Source organism: Solanum verrucosum, unplaced genomic scaffold, assembly GCF_900185275.1.
Source record: "Solanum verrucosum unplaced genomic scaffold, falcon-dt-bn FXZP01000101.1, whole genome shotgun sequence".
NCBI lineage: Eukaryota > Viridiplantae > Streptophyta > Magnoliopsida > Solanales > Solanaceae > Solanum > Solanum verrucosum.
This window is the reverse complement of record NW_026020111.1, coordinates 1,220,375-1,239,647: the sequence shown is the minus strand read 5'-3', so window position 1 is coordinate 1,239,647 and position 19,273 is coordinate 1,220,375. Positions and strand designations below refer to the sequence as shown.

General features: G+C 35.7%; 1 protein-coding gene across 1 annotated transcript; it reads right to left on the bottom strand.

Annotated features, from left to right (window-relative positions):
- Positions 1-2,756: 2,756 nt before the first annotated feature.
- On the bottom strand, positions 2,757-8,334 carry LOC125825522 (transcriptional corepressor LEUNIG_HOMOLOG-like). The gene is made up of 17 exons (XM_049504847.1): positions 8,265-8,334; positions 7,622-7,719; positions 7,373-7,482; positions 6,976-7,277; positions 6,798-6,864; positions 6,572-6,680; positions 5,734-5,783; positions 5,394-5,642; positions 5,092-5,178; positions 4,663-4,854; positions 4,346-4,472; positions 4,154-4,260; positions 3,846-3,995; positions 3,510-3,665; positions 3,292-3,411; positions 3,008-3,205; positions 2,757-2,909 (listed from the first exon to the last, which is right to left on the bottom strand). The coding sequence occupies exons 1-17, from the start codon at positions 8,294-8,296 to the stop codon at positions 2,766-2,768; spliced, it is 2,298 nt and encodes a 765-aa protein (XP_049360804.1). The 5' UTR covers positions 8,297-8,334; the 3' UTR covers positions 2,757-2,765.
- Between the last annotated feature and the right edge of the window lie 10,939 nt (positions 8,335-19,273).

Genomic DNA, 19,273 nt, shown 5'->3' with positions numbered 1-19,273 from the left:
AGGCTCGGGTCGTGACAACCTCTTTAAGGGAACATAGTACCCTTTATATAGACATGAACTAGGGTTTAGGATTAAGTAACCTCCAATAATCCTAATTGGAATTGAACACACTTTGTAGAGTCTCAACTCGAATTAAACACATCTTTTAGAGTCCCACAAAATTTCAATGTCTACAACTGGACCGTATAGTTAGGTAAAGTTCTTCATAAAAAAATTAAAAATAAATTAACAAGAATAAATGTGTAATTAACTATTTTAATACATGTATAATTAATATTCACATAACGTATTCCACCTTCTACCCCGTATAATTTATACATATATTCCCTCATAAGTTATCTTGGTATTAATTATGTAGGATTACAAAAAACACAATCAAACACCATATAAAAATAATATATGAATAACTTTTATACAACATATGGAATCCAACCAATCAAACATGGTATAGGTTATGTTGACTTTTATACCTAATACAAAACTTTTACCAAACATACTAAAACTAATAGAACACATGTGTGTTCTAAAAATGATTGTTTCACTTCTCTTTGAGAAAGAAACTACAAGTTCGTCTTTATGACCTTCATGTCCACAATTGTTTGTGCTTGTTGTTAGCTTTTCACCTGGATTTTTTTCCATTGCTTTCCTTGGTCATCCATGCATTCTTTTGTATCTGGGTGACGATACAATTTCATCTAAAATATCTTTTGGAATCGACCAATCTTTCTTATCTGACATTGGAATCAATGAAACTTTACATGTGTTTGCTAATGCGTCTGACTTGTAGTAATTAGAACACTAGGGATGCATGTTAGTAACAAGTACATTACAAATAAGCAGTTTCTCATGCATAATTCAAAAATAAGCTATAATATTTCACAAGCATACCATGATATATAAATAATAATGTATCATATCTATTTTAGAGTAGGGATATGATATAATTTGTTCCTTACTCTATGAGATTCTTAATTTTTTATTACTTTTTAGATGTACCTCTACCCATTCTCAAGCCCACTACGAACAACCTCTCACACTTTCTAACCGGTACATCTACACATATCCGCTTCATATGTCCGAACTATTCGAGTCTCACTTTCTACATTTTTCCTCTATGAGTTCTACTCCCACATTGTCCTAAATAACTTCATTTTGAATATTATCTCTCTCTTGTACGCCACACATGCACCTCAACATTCTCATCTCTTCCACTCTTATTTTATAGACATGAAAATTCTTGACTAACCAACATTCTACCTCATATTATATAATCGGTTCAATCATCAGTCTGTATAACTTACTTTTCTATATAACACATTTTTTTCTCACAGGAGTTCATTTCATCCACCCTGTCCAATATATTATGTAATATATTTTTCAATCTTCTCATATACCTTGAATTACTGAATCTAAGTACTTGAAACTTCTTTCTTAGGGAAGGGTTGTGCGTTAGTACCTACGTCCATGTCCTGTCATAGGAGACATCATTGAACTTATCTAGATATATTCAACTTTTGGTCCTACTCAACTTGAATTTTTTTTAACTTCTAGGGTGTCTCCAAACTTTCAACTTTGTGTTAAATATGCCTCGATCGTGTCTCATCAATCAATACTATGTCATCTGCAAGCAACATGCACCAAGACACTCCCCTGCCCCCAAATGTGCAAGTTAGCACACAACCATCGCCAATGCAAATTAAAAAAGGCTAAAAGTGGATCCCTCATGCAACCCCATCAAGATTGAAAAGTGTTCTAAGTCACCTCCCACAGTCTTAACTCGGGTCTTATTACCATCATATTTCCAAATATTTCCAAAGAGCCTCCATTGCGACTTTGTCGTAAACTTTTTTGAGGTTTATGAACATATACAAGTCCCTCTTGTTATTCCTATATTGCTCTACCAACCTCCTTACAAAGTAAATGACTTACATCCAACATGAAACGGAATTGGTTCTCTAAAATAGACACACTCCTCCTCACCCTCGCTTTCGCTACTCTCTCCCAAACTTTCATAGTGTGGTTTAACAACTTGATACCTCTATAATTATGGCAATACTAAATATCACCCTTATTGATGTACAACTGGATCATCATACTGCACCTCCATTCTTTGGAAATCTTTGTTGTCCTAAGAATGACATTAAACAACCTGTTGAGTCATCCAAGCCTGCCTTGCTCATGTTCTTCTACAATTCCATATCGAGATTTCATCTGGCTCGATTGGTTTTACCTTGTTCATCTTACGCATAGCCCCATCCACTTGCTCAATATTTGAAAGATCTGTACAAAATGCCTCTACGAGTACCCAATGCAAATGAAGGATCAATGTAACATTGGAGCATGTTACTAATCCGGATTCACATCCAGTAGGGTCCATTGAGGGATAGCACTCCCTACAACCAAGGATTTTGCCACACTCCGCATGTGTGCATATTTCGATTACAATGACGTTGAACACAACTCTAGATATGTAATCCAAAGCTCATTTGCACCAAACTGGAAACTTTCATATTCTTATAGCAGTGACAATTTAAGTATTAAAAATGTGTGTCATTATCGGTTTTATCCAATACTCTAGGAGAAACACGGTACAGTTTACCATGAAAATTTGCAAATCTGTTACCGTGCAACTCCCTTCTCAATGGCAAACCACGCTCTAATGTTAACTATAACAACCACAGACATTGATATTCTTCATCAAAAACAATAAGAGCTATAGATATATATAAATATATATTTGTGAAATCTTGAGATTGAATCCTCCTCTATTTCCATAACTTGACCGAACTGTCATGACTTGCAGAGCCAACCATTCCAGTCGCCGGTGACTGTGCTAGGGCAGCGATAATGTTCTCATGTGCTGGAACCGTCATGCTTTTGTTCTCAACCATGTCCCACAGCTCCAGAGACTGCAACATAAATTTACAAAATAGCAGTGAAGTGTTGAGCATTGTCACTAAACAGTAAAAAGTGTATGAACATGAAGTAGTCTATCAAACGCAATTACCCTCATTCCTCCAATCACCAATAGAGCAGGATAACTAGGATGAAAAACGCAAGAGTGGAACTGATTCCCCGTAGAACTTAGCTCATGAATGCAGTCACCGGTGGCCAATGACCAAACTTTGACAGACTCCTCACTGACTGATGCCAGTAACTCACCGTTGAGATCCCAACACAGGTAGTTCACCACTCCAGGATGCCCCTATAAGCAAACACCGATATATAATGTCGAGAATGACAGGCAAAATATATTAAATAAACTCGAAGTCATCTAGCACGAAAACAAACCTGGAAAGAATGAATTTGCCTGTCATTTTCGACATCAAAGACGGAAACCATCTTATCTGAAGCCGCAGCCAACAAACGCCCAGTCATTGGTTGAAACCTCACTTGCGCGCTTCCTTCTTGCTACAAACAGAGAGAAATGAAGTCGAAGTTAGCTAAATACAAATCTACTACTGCAAAGTAGGTTTATACATAACAGTAAGTAACATTAAAAAGCAAACCTTGGACACCCGAGTACATGAAAATGGACTAATACTCCAGTAGCGAATTTCATTGTTGCTATCGCAGAAACAGAATAGGTCGTTCTTTTTAGGATGAAAATCCAACGACATAACATGATAACTATGTCCCGTGTAAGCATGCAAACAATAGCTAGGCTGCAAATAAAAGTTCAGCAACGGATTGTTTAGTATGAATTTGTTTAACATTTGATTTATTGAAAACATGCAACTGTAGCTAAGGCCTTACAACTACATCTCGGAGGTTTTTAAACAAGAAAAAGGCAAAAAAATAATGAAAAGATCTGAAGTTCCAACAGAAAATATAAAAATAAATACATTGGTTGCGTCCCATAATCTCACAGACTTGTCAAATGAAGCAGTTGCAAGTTGAGAAGAATTAGGCCGGAAGCGGATATCTGTAATCAAGTACTGATGTTCCTCAGGGGTGGTCTCTGTTTGTAGAGTATCCATGTTCCAAAGAACAGCCTGATGCATACATAGGAAATGTTTCATAATTTACAATTTCTTAGATGAATAATGAAATAAAATAGAGAATAGAACCTACAATCACATATCATAGAACGAAATAAAACAGTAATCCGATTATTTATGCTAAAGACATTAGATATTCTGGAGCAGCCTACCTTCTTGTCATGTCCAGCACTAGCAAGTAACTTCCCATCTGATGAGAAATGACAGCAAGTCACTTTATTTCTTGTGCGTATACAACCAACTTCACCAAAGGAGAAACCTGAGATGAATCGTTTAAGTTAATAATTTTGCAACAAAAAAGAAAGACAATAGAGCTTTTATAAGTCCAATTGTGAGATTATTACCTTTTGAAGATTCAGGTTTGTGCTCAGTAAGAGTTTGCTTCAATGATCCATAGATGTTTCCATCTCCCCCGTCTTGTGACAGAAATGATTCCACATTATCAATGTCTCCAAAAGGCTCTAAGTCATCCTGTACGACAGAAGTCATGTTGAGCATTATACAATTTAAGATAGTAAAAAACACTTTCAAGGTCATGGCATAATTAGCATATTAAACTGTGAATTTATATGGAAACTATATGCTTCATTAACAAATATGAAAGTGGATATATAGAAAAAAAATGCAAACAAACTTTTGCATTAAAAACCGAACGAATTACCAGCTGATTTGTAGAGGATGCAATACCGCCAGTTCCCTCTCCATACATTATCAAACCTTTTGACATGCTAGTCATCCCATCACCTGGGGTATGAGTTGATTGTGGTGAACTTGGTGAAGGGCCAACTGTGTTACCAGTGCCAGTACTATTAGCATGTCCAGAAGACGAATGTTGCTTCCTTTTTCTGTTGGTCTGGGAAAAAAGTAAGAAGATGGATGAACTACTCGTTGGACTGATTAGATAATTTATTTTTCAGGAAACCAAAACATTTAAAAGGAAAAAGAAAAGACGGAAATTTCCGACTGGAGCAAAAGAAGGAAGGTAAGGCAGGAACAGATATCACTTGTTAACAATAGTTGATGTCGCATGAGTTTGATGATATCAAATTCAGATAAAAAAAAGCTTTTTTTACGCTTTCCTTAAGCTAACCTGTTGCAGTTGTTGCTGTTGTTGCTGCTGCTGCTGCAACTGGTCCTGTTGTTGAGATGAAGAGTGCTGCATTTGGGACATTTTCATCTGTTTAAGACAGGTATATAGTATAAGCACTTTAAACTTTAGCCGTTATACGAATTGGAATAAAATAACATAGATCCTTCCACAGAAACAGACATTATCATTTACAGACAAAATGTCTAAGCCTCAGAATAGTTGTGCAGTGTAACAGACAAAAAATAGTATAGTTGACGCCCAAAAGCAAAATATATTCTCGACTATAGGAGATCCGAGTTAACCTTTGGGGAATTCGACTGTACTGGAGAGCAAATGGATCCATCATTTCTTGGGGGCTGACCATCTTTGGCATTAAAGTTCCCTCTAGGTAATCCACCAAACCCATAATTAGGTGAGTTTCCAAGGTTACCTTGGGCTTGAGCTTGAGCTAGAACCTGCTGTTGTTGTGATGCCAAAAGAAATTGATTTTGGGTCTGTAAGTTGGGTTTTTGTACTTGCAAACCCAAGCTAGGCCTTACCTGGTCAATTCCCTGAACATATCATGAGCAAAGCAACCAACTATGCACGTCAAAAATTCAGTATACTAAAAGCAGTGATGACCAAAAGTAATAGGTAACTTACTGTTAAAGGCCAACCCTTCAATGGTAGACCAGTGCCACCTTGGTTCAACCCTGAAGAACAAGGAGTAAATATGAGGACTAAATTGCCCAAGTAAGATCATCTACAATATAATTGACAAACAAGTACTCAGAAAAGACAGGAAAAAACTAAACAGACTCATCAGAAAGAGAAAATGAGACGATAGGAAAAGGGGAGTTTCAAGAAAGTTGAGCTGGAAAAATAGAAATCCTAAAACAAGCAAATAAACAGAAAAAGGCAGAGAGACAATTCATTTGTGCTCACATAAAGAAGACCAGTTCCAGTACTTTCCACCCATAAACCATAATATATTGCTGCTAAAGACAGATGAATGAAGCTTGAGATGTGATACAGACAATTATTAAAAGTGAAATGTCATAAATATAAAATAAAAAGAATTGGATTTCAAGTACATTGACAGTGTCTTTGGGGAAAGAAGAAACCTAAGAAGAAGCTTTTAATATTTAGTCTAGTAATGCTTTAATAATTTGTCGTGAACTTCAAACAGCGAAAAATGAAACTATCCATGATGCCATTCAACAATTCAAAGAACTCAGATTTGAAGGACAATGATGGAGTTCCACAAAACTCCACATGATTAAGTGTCTTACGGGAAGATGAGCAGGTTTTGAGAAAAAAACCATGTTTCATATCAAAGATAAACAAAGATAATTAGGTGAAATCACTACTAAAAAGTGCATTTCATAAAAATGGATATATTTTCCATTTGAAATTATTAGTAATAGGTGGACAAAGAATGTCAATCAGAAAATGTATCTCTATTTTTTTTATGCTGAAAATAATTCTTTTGTAGTAATACCTGCACCAAGACCAGCCTTTGACTGAAGAATCGCTTGCCCATAAATTGATGAAGGATCCATGGGCAAAGACTTGTGAGAGCCACCCAAGTTCACTTCCCCTTTAATATCCTACATAGTTGAAATAGGTATCGCCTTTAGCTTGGTAAAATAAGACGAAATACCGAGGTATTATATAAACAAGAGATATCCTGTGTAGTATCTAGAACTAAGAGCTCATGTAATTACAGTTGCCAGCTGAGGTCGTCCTTGTATTTGCTGCAACATGTTCCCTGAATTTCCTTGTACCAACTGTCTGAATCAACAGAGAAGAAATAGAGATACAAATGATTCAAAGCATGCAACAAATAGTTACGTGTTGTGTGAAATAATGCAATAACATATGGAACAGTTGCACCAACCATACCCTTGATGATTAGTTGCTGACTTTAGAAGTGCCATCCTATTGGGATCAATAAGTGCTGAAGATGTTTCTGAGTCCATGGACTGAGGGTGCTTCATTCGTTCCTCGTACATTTTCATTGCCAATACACTGGCAGATGGCTGCCCCATCATACCTTCGGAGTTGATAGCATTTATAGGACCACCATGAGGGGAATGATTTGGATCCCTTCGCTGTAACTGTGCATTTCGTTGTTGCATGAGTTGCAACTGCTGCATTTGTAACTGCTGTTGATGCTGATGCTCTCTTGCTTTCATTTGTTGAGTCTAAAATAAAAGGAAATACTTCAAAGTTGGTACGAAATGTGTAACGCTTCTTTTAAATAATTTGTGTCATGGGTCATTGCTTAAGTTCAACAAACCTCTATGTATGCTGCTGCTGCCTCGGAATGTTTTTCATTTGTCCTTGCAATGAAAATGTCCCAAAACACAGACCACCATTCAAAAAGAAATCCTCCAGGTGCATCAATAGCTATAAAAGTATGAACCAGAAGATCAAAACATAGATTCCCATCAAGAAATAAGAATAAAACATGTCGAAAGTTATACAGATGTCTACCCTTAGAACGTAAAAAGAAATTCAAACGTAGAGCATCATCTAACATCATTACCTACAGGATCAGTAGCAACCTTTCCTTCTGTCATGAAAGCTTTTGCAGAATTATGCAGCTTTCGTTTCAGCAGATAGTCATGAATGTAAACATCCAGCCTAGAAAATTTAACAAGAGGCCAAAAAAATAAGGACGAAAATCAACAATATTACAAATGAAAACAAATAATATCCCCACCCTGAAAATTTGTCTCGCACTGTTAATTATTTGGTAAGTCAAAACAATTTATCCTTTAACTTGTCAAAAAAATGTAATTTCTTTAAAGTAAACAAATTGTAATCTTTTGAAGTTCCTTAATGTAGTGAGGATTAGATAAATTGATCCTCATCCACCACTCCTTGTAAGGAATAATCTTCCTTTCCCATTCCCGCCCCCCGACTCTGCACTTGTAACTACTCTCTCTATCCAAATAGTTGTTCACTTTTGATACATATATCTTCAAAAACAAATCAATATATTAAATTTAATGCTTTGAGAAATATGAGTAAATTATTTCTTGATTTTTCGAACCGAACAACTATTTTAATATAGTCCATTGTTCCTTCTCTGCATTAATCTTACAATCTTCTCATAATCATTTATAGAAAGTAAAAACATGAACAAACTATAAAACAAAAAGAAGAACAATCAATTTGGTACATACATCTTATCTGCTTCCCAATTACTCTGCGCCATTAGTCAAACAACAGCACAATCGACTCGCGATTTTTCAGCTGCAAGTGAGAACACAGTTTCAGACAAGTTACCACAATTTTAAAAAAAAAATTAAAGTGATTCACATAAATGATACCAATTACAATTATTCCAGCATTTCTGATAAAAAAAAAAAGCTGATTTCCTGGAGAAGAATCAGCTCCCAAAAACAAAGAAATAACAACAAAATCAAGATCTCCGTCAATAAAATCCTTGTTTTGGATTCACTAATCAGTCAAACACTGAACAAGTGGATCCACTATATAAACGAAGATCATTCATTCCAATTTTCTCGTGGATAATCTGAACTAAATTTAATTATTGAAGTAGATGAAATTCATCTTGAGATGAACTTAAACATCCACACACAGAAGAATTTGACAAAAAATTCTCAACTTTTGAAGAGGAGAGAGAAAGAGGACAAAAAAATATCAGGACAGCCTTGGCCAGTAACTATCCGAGCCTTAGCTACGGAGAAGCTTTAACTCTTGCTTTAATTATAGGTCTAGTGTTAGGTTCGGTAACAACTGTTGCTTCTTTAACATGTGATTCGCTGATTCCCTAAAACACTACTACTCATACATTTGTTGGAAAATTATTGGTATTATTTTACTTTTTCCATTCATTTTTACATGTCACTATTTGACTTGACACACCTATTAAGAAATTTTTTTATTAATATAGATATTTTACCAAACTATCCCTATTAAATGGTGTTTAGTATTATGTCTTGAAAAATATTTTGAAGAATAAGTATTTAATGCGGAAGGTAGAATAATGAAAAATATAATTATATTTTCTTGAAATGTCAAAAGTGACAAGTAAAAATAAAAATTTATTTTAGAAATAAGCGACAAGTAAAAGTGAATGGAGGGAGTATTTTGGCGGAATGATCTGAAACTCATGTACTTAACTTCATTTGTTAGTTAAACCCTCATATTTATCAGTTTGTCAATTGAACACTTAAATCCATTCGAACACAATATTTTAAACTCTTTTTTTCATTTGACTAGTGTGTACACAATTGATTACACGTGGAATTTCCACGTTATTTTTTAATAAACACGTATGAAAATACATGGAAAAAAAAAATTAGTCCACTTTTACAATTTCTGAAAATTTTTAGCTCACAGATTGAGCATCAAAAGTTATGTCAAAAAAATGAAATTCTTCCCGATTTAACTTAAAAATCAACTACAAGTCCATCAACACAACCCAACAAATCTCAATCATACTTTTAAATTAATTAAACAAATTTACAAGACTCATTTGTTGTTCTTCAATCTTTCTCTAACTTATCCATGGAGTTTTAATTTTTTCAATATCCACCAATCACCCTTCATGTTAACCAATACTTACATCTCTTCTTTCAAGCCAATTAACACAAATAATAATCTTAATATTTTTAGACAAATTTAGAAAGGTTAGAAATGGGGGCAGGACAAAGTGATTAGGATAGGGGGTTGATTTGTAGCAAAAGAAAAGTGTGGGTTGAGGAGGAAGAGGAGGAGAAGAGTGGATGGTGGTGATGCGACTCAGAATGCTCAATCGAATTGTAAGCTACCTAGAGACAACCTAAAGAGCAAATGTACAGAATTGCTTTTGAGTAGTTTTCTCAAGAATTCCAGATTTATGAAAGAAAAGAGAAAAATGTGACAATCCCCTAATCTCAATCTATATAGAAATACAAATATTATGGAGGAAAAGTTAGTTATAGTTGTAACTAACTAATGGACAACTTCCAACTGTAACTTACTTCTTGACAACATATGCCAACTTGTAACATCCGACAATTTAAAATGAATATGAAGAAGCTTGAAATTGGAAGTAGTCATTTTTGGAAAAAAATTCAGAATCTGGAAATTCGGCCAAGTGTGGAAATCAGTGAGTTTTTGGCAACTTTGAGCAGTCATAACTCCTAGCTCAGGATGATCCAGGAGTAGTTCCAGTTATGTTTGGAAAGCCCTTGGAACGATCTTTCCAACGCTACCGAGTTTGCTCGATTCCGAGTTCGTATGAGTGAGTTATGCCCTTTGAAAGTTGGCAGTTGGCAGGGAGTCCGTCCGGAAATTTAAGGGCATTTTGGTCTTTTCACAAATCATTTCTTTTGAGGTTATATTGTTGTGTTAGGCTGATTGTGGATCATTTTTGTTCCATTTTAAAAGAGTAAGAGTTAGGGTTCTTGAGTGAAGAAGAGAAGAAGAGAGAAAGAAGAGAAGAAGAAGAAGAAGAAGAAGAAGAAGAAGTGGGAGCTAGGGTTGTGGATGCAAGACGTTTTCTTCATCAAATTTCTTGGGGAATCTTAGTAAAGGTATGAGATTTCTTTATCTAGGTCAAGCTATCACCCTAGAGCCAATTTCAAATGGTTTTCAACTTTTCCAAAGTTTGTGAAAAAGCCTAATTTCTACTCAAACTCATGGGTTCTTGCATGAAACGATTTCAAATGATAAGTTATGATATTATTGATATTTATTTGATGTTTTAAGATGAAAAACTCCATGAATCCTTGTATTCTACAAAACCCCAAAATGTGTTTATGAAGTGAGTCTATTTCTATAAATTCAAAGTTGATGAAATTATGTGTAAAGTGAATTGTATTGATATCTCTTGTGTTGTTTAATGTTTATTCATGATTAATTGTTGATAATGAGTGAATTAAGGGTGGTAAGCCTTATGAGTGAAGTATTGGTGATTGCTTGAATTTTTGGTGATTTTGGCTATGGCTTTGAATTATGGTAAGAAAGCTTGAACTCTCTTTATTGAATTAATTGTTGTTGGTAGGTTGAATCCACCTTTGGTGGAAGTGTTATATCTTGTTCTTGTGTGGTATTATTGTGAATTGTAGCCAAGAAGGCATTGGGGAAGTTGTTGCATAATGTTGGAATATTGTATTATTGTGAATTGAGGCCATGAAGGGCATTATATGAGTGTTATTGTATTGTTATATTATTATATATGAATGAGTCTATATGTAAAGTCATATATGAAGCTATATGTAAAGTTTTATGTGAAGCTATATGTGAAGGTATGATGTGAATGAGTTTTATATGAAGCTATATGTGAAGGTATGATGTGAATGAGTTTTATGTGATCTTGTGATGATCCTATGTAAAGTGGATAGCATTGTGAGTTAAAGTATGATTTCCCATGATGTATATATGAAATGATGTTGGATTATGAAGTATCCTTAAATGAAAATGTTGTGACTTGGTTGGTAGACTAAAGTGTCCCTCCTTGTTACTTAAAATCTTGAATGCATGAATGTGTGAAATGGGCAGAACTAAGAAATGGTGCCCTTTCTATAAATGCTAAAAGAGGAATTCTAGGCCAAGACTTGAATAGGCAAAACTAAGAAATGGTGCCCTTTCATAAGTCTAGCTTTCCTAAGTAAATGTAAAACCATGAAATCGGTAGACCTAATGGTGGTAGCCCTTCTTATGTGTGAAATGATGAACCTTGGACTGCCAGGCTTAAGGCACCCTTAATGAAAAATCGGTAGGGCTAAGGCACCCTTCCAGGTGGATTTAATGAGCTATCCTTATGAACCTTGATTGGCCATGACTAAGAAATGGGGCCTTTCTTGGGAAGAGGTACTATGAGTTGGTTGAACTAGAAAAGGAACATTCTCTAAGTACATATGTGATTGAATACTCTATGGGAAACAAGGCTAGCACCGAGTGGATGTGGTTAGGAAGGTGGCCTAGTTGAGTATGGGATTAGGCACAATGAACTTCCTTGGACATCCCCTAAACCATGTGCCTACATGGGTTGCTTACTAGTTCTACCTTTGGCAAGTAGAACAACCTCCACGGAGTAGGATAGACTCCGGATTCCATACCTAGCTAGTATGGTCTATGTCAGTTATGCCTATTCCCATCATGTGGGATGCGCACTCTAGTTATTGGATAGGTTCTACAACGTGTAGGTAGTAGTATGGGATGCTATCTACACATGACACGAGTAGGCTTTGAAGATACTAACGTGAGTTCCCTAAGTCTAACGACTATTATGTGAAAGTCCCCTTATGTGCTTGAATGTCTCCAAAAATGGTTTCTTAAAGAATGTTGGTCTATTGATGTTATATTGTAATGGTAAATTTCCTTATCTATGGTAACCCTTAGGAACACTTAGGTGTATATGAAGAGATTGTATGGGCGGTCACGTCATGTTTCACTTAAGTGTGGCTTTGGGTAACTTGAGATAGAGGTCAAGAAATAATGAAAAGGCTTACTTGTCAATTATGTTCATGTGTTGTACATTGGTACTAGTTGTGCATGATGGCTTGTGATATGAAGCATGATAAGTGGTAAGTTCACATTTGGTGGCCTTCGGATGATGCTTTAGTGTGGATGGTGGTATGGGACGCTATCCATACATTGCACAAAGTGTTGTCCAAGGGTTACTTGAGGTGGATGGTTTAAGGTGAAGGAATGGGTTATGTGTGGAGTATGTGCTAAAGTGGTTAATGACTTGTATGTTGGTTATGGTTGGATATTGTGACTCTTATACTTGTATTTTTTTTCATGAAGTTTTACCAAATGGCATAAAAGCATGTTTCTCCAATAAACGTCCCTTTTAGCATGTTTTTGCATGGCTTCCATACTTAGTACTTAATTGTGCTAACCCCTTTCTTTCCCTTTTTGACTAAAGTGTAGGGATTAGGAGATGGTGACATGTCATGGCTATTTGATAGGTTTCTAAGTGTTGAAGATGAAGACTTGGTGAGTCCTCATATATTCGAGGACAATACCCCATATGTTCTTTTATGTCTTTTTAGTATTGTTTAAGTTGTGTATGGGATTGGTCCCGAATTTTGTACTCTAAAGTATTAGATGGTTTTGAGACATCATGTATAAAGTCTAGAAAGTCTTCCGCTTGCTACTATTTTTTTTAATGAAATGTTTTCTTGGTAAAGAAAGTTTTAAATTCCTTATGTTTTTTAGTATTATGCGATGAATGAATGCTAAGAGGCTTGTATTAGACCTTCGAGAGGTTGAGTACGCCGGTTACGACTAAGGGGGTGCTCTCGGGTCGTGACACAACTACCCCTAACTAATTGTGAATTAACTACAATAAATGTAGTAAATCAATACAAAGTAAAATATGATCATATCAATAGATCCTTTACATGAAGGATCAAAAAGTGGAAAGGCCTGGGTGAAAGATTGATAGTCTTCCTAGGTGCTATCTTCAGGGCCCGAGTTGAGCCATTGGATCACTAGTTAAGTGATAACATTTCCATTCTTTGGAATTATTCTCTTATCCAAAACCTTCTCAGGGTAGAGCAGTACCAGCAGCAGAAGTCACCACAGGTAAAGTCATAGAGGCAGGTTGAGAACCGATTTTCTTCTTCAGTTGAGAGATGTGGAAAGTGGGATGAAGTTTAGCAGCTGAAGGAAGGGCTAAGGTATAAGCAACCGCTCCCACCTTTGCCAGAATTTCAAAGGGACCAAAGAACTTTGCTGATAGCTTTTGACTAGAGTGAAGTTTCAAGGATAACTAATATAGGGCTTCAATTTGACATAGACCCAATCTCCCACATCATAAGACCTAGTTGTCCTTCCTTTATAAGCTTGTGCTTTAATTCTGGTCTGAGCCCTGAGCAAATGAGATTTGAGAGCTCTTAAGGTAGCCTCCCTAGCTTTAAAACTACTAACCACCAACTCCAATTATGAATCAAAAGGTAAATAAGGTAAGAGAGAAGAGGTTTTTGGACATACACAACTTCATATGGAGACATGCTAATGGATGAGTGGTGAGATGTGTTGTACCACCATTCAGCGAGAGCTAACCATTGAGACCATTCCTTGGGCTTCTTATAAGTCATACACCTTAAGTAGCATTCCAAGCATTTATTAACAATCTCAGTTTGGCCATCCGTCTAAGGGTGATAGACAGTAGAAGTCAACAAAGACACCTTATGTAGCTTGAACAACTCTTTTCAGAACCGACTAGTAAACATTATATCCCTGTCAGACACAATGGATTTAGGCATACCATGTAGTCTGAAAATCTCGCTCATGAACACCTGAGCCACATCTAAAGCAATGTATAGATGTTTGAGAGCAATAAAATAAGTTGCTTTGCTCAATATATCAACAACCACAACAATAACCCCATTCCCAACAACTTTAGGTAAGCCTTCTATGAAATTCATTGACAAGTCTTGCCATACCTTGTCAGGAATAGGAAGAGGTTTCTACAAGTTGGGATAGACCACATTCTTATGATTACACCTTTAGCAAACATCACAGGCCCTCACATTAGAATAGACATGTTGCTTCATTTTCTCCCAATAAAATCCTTAGCTCAGTCTCTTTAATGTAGTTGTAATACCTGAATGCCCTCCTAATGAACTCTTATGATAGAAAGCAATCAACTTTACTCTTAGTGTAGGGTCAACACCAACTGACATTTTTTCCTTCCTACTCAAAATCCCAGATTGATATTTATAGAGAGGTTTGTGCACTACCCCAGACTGTAGTTGCAGAATAACCTTTTGCAACTCTGAGTCTTGACTCCAAGAAGCTCGAATATCACACAAAATATCAGCTTGTACACTAGAGATGCTCATAGGATCCTCCTTCCTAGAAAGGGTATCAACCACAATGTTGTATTGCCCTTTGTTGTATATAATAGAATAATCATAGCCTAACAACTTGACTAACTAGTTCTATTGGCTATGAGTAGTAATTCTCTGATGTAGAAGGAACATAAGACTATGGTGATCAGTCTTGATCACAAAATGTCTTCTTAAAAGGTACAACCTCCACTTCTGAACCGCAGAAACCACTGCTAAAAGTTCCCTCTCATATAAAAACAATGATTTGCACCTATATGATAAACCTTGGCTAAAAAATGCAATAGGATTAGTGCCCTGAGCAAGTACAACTCCAATACCATTTCCAGAATCATCAGTTTCTACAATGAACCCCTTCGAAAAATCTGGAAGGGCTAGAACATGTGCAGATGTGATGGCCTGTTTCAAATGTTCAAAAGTTGTAGTAGCAGTTGGATCCCAATGGAAGTTTCCATTTTTCAAGAGGTCATTCATAGGTTTTGATAACTTCATACCTCTTGATGAATCTTCTAAAATACCCCGCCGCACTAAGGAACCCTCTCAACTTCTTAAGAGTAGTAGGTTGTGGCCAGCTGATTATAGCTTCCACTTTCTGCATATTCATAGACACTCCTTGTGTTGAGATCACATGACCAAGATAGTCAATTTTCAAAACACCAAAAGCATATTTCTGCTTCTTAACATATGTGCCCTCAAAATCTCAAAAGTTTTTTATTTATACAGTAGGTGATCCGACCAAGTCTTGTTGTATATAAGGATGTCATCAAAGAAAACCATGATGAATTTCCTAATATAAGCATGAAAAATCTGATTCATCAGGCTTTGAAAAGTACATAAGGCATTACTAAAAATTCATAATGGCCATGATAAGTCTTAAAAGAAGTTTAGGAATATCACCCTCTATCATTCTAATCTGCTAATATCCTAATCTGAGATCCAATTTAGAAAAGAACTTAGCTCCATGTAGCTCGTCTAATAGTTTCTCAATAACTGGTATAGAAAATTTATATTTAACAGTGTAGTTGTCAGTTCTCTATAATCTACACACATTCTCCATGACCCGTCCTTCTTCACATAACAATAGGTGATGATTAAGGACTATGCCTAATCACCCAAGAGTCTAACATTTCATCCACCAACTTCTCAATCTCATCTTTCAGCATTGTTGGATGCATGTGGGGTAATGTTGATAGGTGAAGTCCCTTCCTTCAAAATGCTTTTGTGATCATAAGCTCTTGAAGGTGGTTGTTCTATTGGAACCTCAAATAAGTCATTATATTCTTGCAAGATAGCTTGCATGTTTGTATTAGTCGTGTCGCTGTTTGGACTACCTTTCATGATCATCAGAGATCCCATACCCTCTAGAGTTGAGGTTGCTGAAAAATCCCTATAGAGATCATACATAGCTCAACTGGTTTGGCCAATAACTTCTCCATCATCTCATGTTACACTAGCTTTGCAGGTGGTGATTTGATCCTTTGTGGCCCATGATAATGAACTTCATTCTCAGCTTCTTGAAGTTCCAGAAAACATCCCCTAGTGTAGCCAACCACTGAATACCTAGTACCATATTACACCCTTATATAGGCAAAACAAACATATCTGACTCAAATGAAACACCTGTATCTTCCACACCAAGGATTTACAAACATAATGACTATGAATTTTTTTCCCATCAACTACAAAGACAGAAAAGTGAATAGTAGTCAAAACACATCCCAACTTCTTATAATATCCAGATCCAAAATGTTATGGGTACTGCCTGATTAATTGTACAACTTTCCCCTTAACAGAAATAGTAACTTTCATGGTCCTGAAATCATGCAACTCATTCATGGCATGAACATAGACATGAGGTAGGATAGACCCATCAACATTAGTCTCTAGTCCATGTCCCAACATAGTCAAGAATTCAGCAGAATCCCACACATCCTCTTCCAATTTTGTCAATTTTTCATTCTCATCTACCTCCATTGAAAACAATTGCCTCTTCTTCGGACAAATATGACCAAAATTATATTTTTCATCACAGTTAAAGCATAAACCATTGCTTCTCTTCTCATCCATTTCAGTTGCAATAAGAATTTTAGCATTCTTGAAGGGCGGTTTGGGACCTATAACATTGTTGTTCTGTGGTTTGGGAGGATGAGTGTATTTAGGTGGATTTGAGTTTTAGGAATAAGCAAGGGTGGTGTTGTTTGAAAACCTTGTCTAGGAAGCACCCAAGTAAATACTTGTTTCTGCACTACAAGTGCTTGTTCCTAGACCTTGGCTAAACTAATAGCCTTATCCCAAGTCTTGGGTAGCATCTTCACTGGTTAGCCAATTTCAGGCTTTAAGCCTCTCACAAAATAGCTAACAACATACTCTTCCGACAATTCTACCCTAGTTAACAACTCATCAAAAAAATCAACATACTCCTGAATATAAGATATTTGTCTGAGATCCTTAAAATCTCCCATTTGGTCATCGAATAACTCTTCCCCAAATCTGGCATACAGACATCCCACATATTCACCCAATCTAGGCCACTCTCTTGTTAACCTATGTTTCATGTAGTATTGGTGCTACTGTAATGCCTTCCCCTCCAGATTACAAGAAGCAATTTTCACCTTCGAACCTTTTTCCACTTCTTCTACATAAAAAAATTGGTCGCATCTATACATTCAGTCCTTCAATCCTTGACCATCAAATTTTGAAATTCCAATTGAAACCTGCGATTAGGTATCTAGTACGCCTCTTGCCTTTCTCGTCTGTGTGGTCGTGCTTTAGGACCACCTCAGGAAATTCAGTTGGCGTTTCCCCAGTTGTCGCCCCATTTCCCAACAACATCTTCTTGATTTCATCCATTGCTTGCGTCAATCTTTAATCCACCACAGAACGCAACTCTATTACAAAACCCACTACTCCTTCCATGAAGGTTTTGAGAGAATCCATTTCTTTTCTCAATTCCTGCATTCTAGTGTTGTGATCACCCATTTGTCAAGGTTAGAAGATTAATGGCTCTGATACCAATGATGCAGCTTAGAATTCTCAATCGAATTGTAAGCTACCACTAGAAACCTAAAGAGCAAATGTATAGAATTGCTCTTGAACAATTTTTCCAAGAATTCCAGATTTATGAAAGAAGAGAGAAAGATGTTATTCCATTCCTGAACTATCCAATATGATCCTTACAATCCCCTAATCTCGATCTATATAGATATACAAATATTATGGAGGAAAAGTGAATTATAGTTGTAACTAACTTCTTGACAATATGTGCCAACTACCTTTAACTAATTGTGAATTAACAACAACAAATGCAGTAAATCAATACAAAGTAAAATAGGATCATATCAGGTGAATGAAGCTCCAAGAAGAAGAAGAGAGAGGGCTGGGGGCAGAGGAGAGAGGATTGGAAGTTGGGATGGGGGAGGGATGTTTGATAAGATAGGTTTTCAATTTTTTATAAATTGATTATTATTATTTTATAATATGTTTAATGTAAAATATCGTATTTACTCGCATTTAAATGCGTGTAATTATGTATTTTTATACTTAGCAACATCAATGTCACATAAGTTTTATTGATGGTCAAATAGGTTTAAAATCTTGTGTCATGACAGTTTACGGTTTCAATTGGCAAAGGGATAAGTCGAAGGATTCATATGACAAACAGAGTCAAGTATAAGAGTCTCATAGGTCATTCCACATTTTAATTTTAGAATATATACTCGGAGCTTAAATAAATTGTGTCTGATCTATTCAAGATCTAACGATGAAAAAGTATTTGTGTTATAAATGTAATAGATTTATCAAAAAAAATTACTCATATGGTATGGTATGATACGGTACGATATTTGAATTTTTTGTACCATAATTTTGGTATTCGATTTTAAAACTATTATACTATTATCATACCAATTTAATTCGTTATGGTTTGGTATTTTGAAGTGAGGTTTCGACATTTTGCGGTATGGTAAATCAGTAACCATAATTTATGTAACTTCTTCAACTTACACATACTCCTATAATAGAGTATTACGACTTCGATTATTCAAAAAAATTCTCAATTGTATCATACTAACACATTACACATGTAGAAATATATATTTACAAGAAAGTACAAACAACTCCTTTTGTTACTCAATTACATTTCAATCAAAATAAAGTAGTCAAAGTTTCATTTTCTAAACATTTTGTTTCTACTAATACTAGGTTTGCACATTTATTAGTATTTTAATAATATATATGTTATTTATGTAATTATATACTTCAGTATGGTATTCGGTATTTCGGTATGTCATTTCTAAATATCAAATACCGTACCGAATTCCAAAAAAATTAAAATGTATATCATACACCATACCAAATACCATAATACCATAATCACGGTA

What these genes read in the sequence shown, in the direction of transcription:
- LOC125825522 (XM_049504847.1), bottom strand. Translation starts at nt 8,296, where the DNA reads ATGGCGCAGAGTAATTGGGAAGCAGATAAGAT. An exon ending in CAAACCTGAATCTTCAAAAG is followed by an intron (nt 4,261 to 4,345) that starts GTAATAATCTCA and finishes GATTCATCTCAG; the next exon opens with GTTTCTCCTTTGGTGAAGTT. An exon ending in GATTATGGGACGCAACCAAT is followed by an intron (nt 3,666 to 3,845) that starts GTATTTATTTTT and finishes TTTTATTTGCAG; the next exon opens with CCTAGCTATTGTTTGCATGC.